The sequence below is a fragment of the Salvelinus namaycush genome, chromosome 10, assembly GCF_016432855.1.
Source record: "Salvelinus namaycush isolate Seneca chromosome 10, SaNama_1.0, whole genome shotgun sequence".
Taxonomy (NCBI): Eukaryota; Metazoa; Chordata; class Actinopteri; order Salmoniformes; family Salmonidae; genus Salvelinus; species Salvelinus namaycush.
In genome coordinates, this window is record NC_052316.1 from 29,376,256 (window position 1) to 29,381,255 (window position 5,000).

The following is a 5,000-nucleotide window of genomic DNA, read 5'->3' on the forward strand; positions in this document are numbered from 1 at the left end:
ATCCAACCAGGATGTGGGAAATCTGAGGTTTGTAGGTTTTCAACTCATCGCCTATCGAATACACAGTGGGATATGGGTCAGTTTGCACTTCCTACGGCTTCCACTAGATGTCAACAGTCTAAAGAACCTTGTCTGATGCTTCTACTGTAAAGTGGGGCCGAAGGAGAGGGGAATGAGTAGGGTCTGCCATGAGCTGACCATGCTCTGACTATGCGCGTTCACATGAGAGGGAGCTCTGTTCCATCGCACTTCTGAAGACAATGGAATTCTCCGGTTGGAACATTATTGAAGATTTATGTTAAAAACATCCTAAAGATTGATTCAATATATCGTTTGACATGTTTCTACTGACTGTTACGGAACTTTTTGACATTTCGTCTGCTTTTAGTGAACGCGCTTTGTGACTTTGGATTTGTTTACCAAACGCGCTAACAAAAGTAGCTATTTGGACATAAATGATAGACATTACCGAACAAAATGAACAGTAGGCTGTGAGTAGGCTGTGATTCGATGATAATCGTCGATTATATGCAACACAGGACAAGCTAGTTAAACTAGTAATATCATCAACCATGTGTAGATAACTAGTGATTATGTTAAGATTTAAAGTTTTTTATAAGATAGGTTTAATGCTAGCTAGCACCTTACCTTGGCTCCTTGCTGCACTCGCATAACAGGTAGTCAGCCTTCCACGCAGTCTCCTCGTGGAGTGCAATGTAATCAGCCACGGTGTCCAAAAATGCCGTTTACCGATTGTTATGAAAACTTGAAATTGGCTCTAATTAATCGGCCATTCCGATTTAATCGGTCAACCTCTACTACACACACACACACACACACACACACACAAAGTTCTACTCTAGAGACTTAATTACATGTTTATTTCCACTCTCTTTCTCTCGCTCTGTCCCTCTCCCTCTCTCCGTAGAGTTTAAGAAGAGTTATGAGAATGACAGTCAGAGCAGTGACAACGTCAACTTCCTGCGTGTGGGCTGGACCAATAAGCAGCTGACCACGCTGAAGCCCCTCCTCTCTGAGATAGAATATCTCCAGGACCAACACCTGCTGCTCACCGTCAAGTCACTGGATGGATACGAGTCTTATGGTACTGTTGGCTGCCTGTCTGTTTGTGTTCTGTCTCCAAGTGTGTGTGTGTGTTCTGTCTCCAAGTGTGTGTGTTCTGTCTCCAAGTGTGTGTGTTCTGTCTCCAAGTGTGTGTGTGTGTTCTGTCTCCAAGTGTGTGTGTGTTCTGTCTCCAAGTGTGTGTGTGTGTGTGTTTTTTGTCTCCAAGTGTGTGTGTGTGTGTTTTTTGTCTCCAAGTGTGTCTGTGTGTGTTCTGTCTCCAAGTGTGTGTGTGTGTGTGTGTGTGTGTGTGTGTGTGTGTGTGTTCTGTCTCCAAGTGTGTGTGTGTGTGTTCTGTCTCCAAGTGTGTGTGTGTGTTACAGGTTTTCCTTTAGGAAATGTGATGCCGTACATTTGACCTGCAGCATTGTAATGTACCGGACCCATATGCAGTGGGTGTGTTTGTTACAGGTTTTCCTTTAGGAAATGTGATGCCGTACATTTGACCTGCAGCATTGTAATGTACCGGACCCATATGCAGTGGGTGTGTTTGTTACAGGTTTTCCTTTAGGAAATGTGATGCCGTACATTTGACCTGCAGCATTGTAATGTACAGGACCCATATGCAGTGGATGTGTAACCTGATTAGGGCGTCCACCCACGCTGCTCAGAACGACAGAAATCACATCTAGAATATGGTCATTCATATTAACAGAACATGCAAGTGGAGGATGCAACGCTGTGCGTCCTTCTTACCCAAATTCAATTACGCACTTTAACGATGCTAGAGAAACTGTCCACGTTTACTTTTCCTCAGCCAACAAGACCAGTAACCAACAGCAAAATCACTTGACTATGTCAATCTACTATCCCCCATAGTATAAAAGTTTACCGATTCTATTTGTTAACTTGTCGTTCTGTTAGAGAAAGGAATAGCCTATTCCAAACTGACTCTGGGACAGTTGTGGGAGGATAGATCCCAAATTCAAACAACCAGTAGACCTAAACTACATCCTGTTTCAGTTTGTTTTAAGCGTTGAGGTTGATGCAACAGATCAGCACATTTGTCTTGATACATTATTTATTCACATCATACCAGCAATGCTCACATGGCAGTAGGCTACAGATGTCAGATCTTACCTTGATCACTATTTTGTTGCGAATCATTTTTCCTGATGTATCAGGAAATTCAAATGAGCCTTGTGATTGGCTAAAAATGAGCAGTTGTCTTTCTCTCCAAGCGGGGGCAGTCGAGTCATTGGGATCAGGGCTCGCCATCTTAAAATAATGTTTTCTCTCGCTCGCTCAAACGCTTTAGGCCTAGGTCCTATTACTGCAATATTCAGATGTACAAAAAAGTGTCTGAAATGCAGTCTACCAGCCCAAGCCTTCTGTCACAAATAATGTAATCTCCCTAATGACTTGATTTATTTGCACATTTTAAATATGGAGAGTCCAGGGTTATTTTACCACCGATCTTGATAAGAAATGACCAGACACTTTTGACAAATACATTTGATTTTTAACTGTGGATAGCACTCGTTCAAGTTCAGCATAGCTAGCTAGCAAAGCGATTCACATTTCTTGCAAGCTGCATCTGTAGCATCTCTAGCTGTAGCCAACGATCAAACCGTTTTTAATAACTCCAAATAACAAGAACGTAGCTATAGTTTGTTGGAACATTTAAACTTGAAACATGTTTTTCATGTTTTTGCGCTGGATGGATCACCGGTGTGGTTGACTGCAGCATTGCTGTATGGTGCTTTCAAAATGTCATGTGGTTGAGTAGCCAGTCTGGGCTCCTGCTCTAATGTTGCTGTAAACGGCCTACATGTTTCTCCTTGGCATGATGTTTTGTTGCAGGTTTTGTTTTTTGGTTATTCATTGTCAAGCTTTAAAAACCGAAGCCAGACTCCAACATTCTAGTAGCTTAGCTAGGACTGTGGCATGTGTCTGTAAACGGGACAAACGAAAGCAGCGCACTTGAAGTTAGGTTCACTGACGCGAGCGCATCAGGTTGTAATTTGTACTCCTATTTAGCCCGCGGGCCTTGTGTTTGACACGCTGGCCTATGAGCCACGTTATGACTGGCTTGTGATCACTGCTAGTTTGAGTCTATTGACGTTCCCAGCCTTAGTTACAGTCCTCTGTTTTTGTTCAAAGTATTGAGTCATTGAAACTGAACCAGTGCCTCCTGAATGGAGGCAGTAAACAATGTACCAGGCCAGCTGGGATTTACAACCTGATAGCAATATTTTGTTTACTACCAAGAAATGTATTGGTGAATTATATTAATCATTATTCTGACAACAATGCTTTACTGGGAAAAAATAAATAAAAATGTAACCTCTTTTTAGAACCTTATCAAGTTGGTTTTGAAGTGTAAACTGGGAATCATATATTTTTGACTGATTCTGCTTGTCTGTTTGTTTCATATCTGCAAAGTAGTTCAATTGCCTTCTGTTCCACTTTAAGTAAAAGTACTGTTACTTAGGTTGTAATTTAAATAAGAATCATAACAACTTACGAAAATACACACATGCAATTTAATTCCACTAAATTATGTAAATTAGCATATAGACCAATCAGCACCGGTAATGTATTTCTATTGACTGGTATTATTTATTATTTATTTCAATTTTATTTAACTAGGAAAGTCCGTTAAGAACAAATTCTTATTTACCCCGGCCAAACCCTAACCTGGACGACGCTGGGCCGCCCTATGGGACTCCCAATCATGGTCGGTGGCGATACAGCCTGGAATCGAACCAGGATCTGTAGTGACGCCTCTAGCACTGAGATGGAGTGCCTTAGACCGCTGCGCCACTCGGGAGCCCTATTTCATCAATGAATAGGAAAAATATATATACACTGCTCAAAAAAATAAAGGGAACACTTAAACAACACAATGTAACTCCAAGTCAATCACACTTCTGTGAAATCAAACTGTCCACTTAGGAAGCAACACTGATTGACAATAAATTTCACATGCTGTTGTGCAAATGGAATAGACAAAAGGTGGAAATTATAGGCAATTAGCAAGACACCCCCAATAAAGGAGTGGTTCTGCAGGTGGTGACCACAGACCACTTCTCAGTTCCTATGCTTCCTGGCTGATGTTTTGGTCACTTTTGAATGCTGGCGGTGCTTTCACTCTAGTGGTAGCATGAGAAGGAGTCTACAACCCACACAAGTGGCTCAGGTAGTGCAGCTCATCCAGGATGGCACATCAATGCGAGCTGTGGCAAGAAGGTTTGCTGTGTCTGTCAGCGTAGTGTCCAGAGCATGGAGGCGCTACCAGGAGACAGGCCAGTACATCAGGAGACGTGGAGGAGGCCGTAGGAGGGCAACAACCCAGCAGCAGGACCGCTACCTCCGCCTTTGTGCAAGGAGGAGCACTGCCGGAGCCCTGCAAAATGACCTCCAGCAGGCCACAAATGTGCATGTGTCAGCATATGGTCTCACAAGGGGTCTGAGGATCTCATCTCGGTACCTAATGGCAGTCAGGCTACATCCTGGTCCTCAAATGAAACTGGTATACTTTCCTATTTATGCTGTTTTTATTCCTCCGACAGTTTTGATCCTTTATATTGGGCAGACAGACCAGTTCCCTACCTCCTCCCGCTGCCACCCGCCTCCTCCATTTTTGGGGCAATGCTGTAATCAATTGGTTGTACTCTTGGATTGAGCAGACTTTCCCGTACAATTCTGGTAACTCCATGAAGGACATAACTCTACCATTACAATTTACAATATCATTTAAGAACAAAATACCCTTTTCAAACATCTTCCCCATAAATATAGGTATTTTATCAACCAGCACATTTGAGTTCAGCCATAATATTTGTGGTAATATTTGTTCTATATTTTCAGGGGGATGACATTGAAATTGTAGCCAGCTCTGCAATGCTTGTTTGAAAAAGACAGATACTTTGAAA

General features: G+C 42.4%; 1 protein-coding gene across 2 annotated transcripts in view; it reads left to right on the plus strand.

Moving 5' to 3' along the window:
- The window catches only part of inppl1a (inositol polyphosphate phosphatase-like 1a), a 64,408-nt gene that overhangs the window by 45,680 nt on the left and 13,728 nt on the right, over positions 1-5,000 (plus strand). For both annotated transcript variants that reach the window (XR_005477646.1, XM_039002709.1), the window contains exon 21: positions 929-1,105. Coding sequence is in view for 1 of the 2 variants with exons in the window: in XM_039002709.1 (XP_038858637.1) it covers positions 929-1,105 (177 nt within the window). In the remaining variant the exon portion in view is untranslated. The remainder of the gene's footprint in view (positions 1-928; positions 1,106-5,000) is intronic.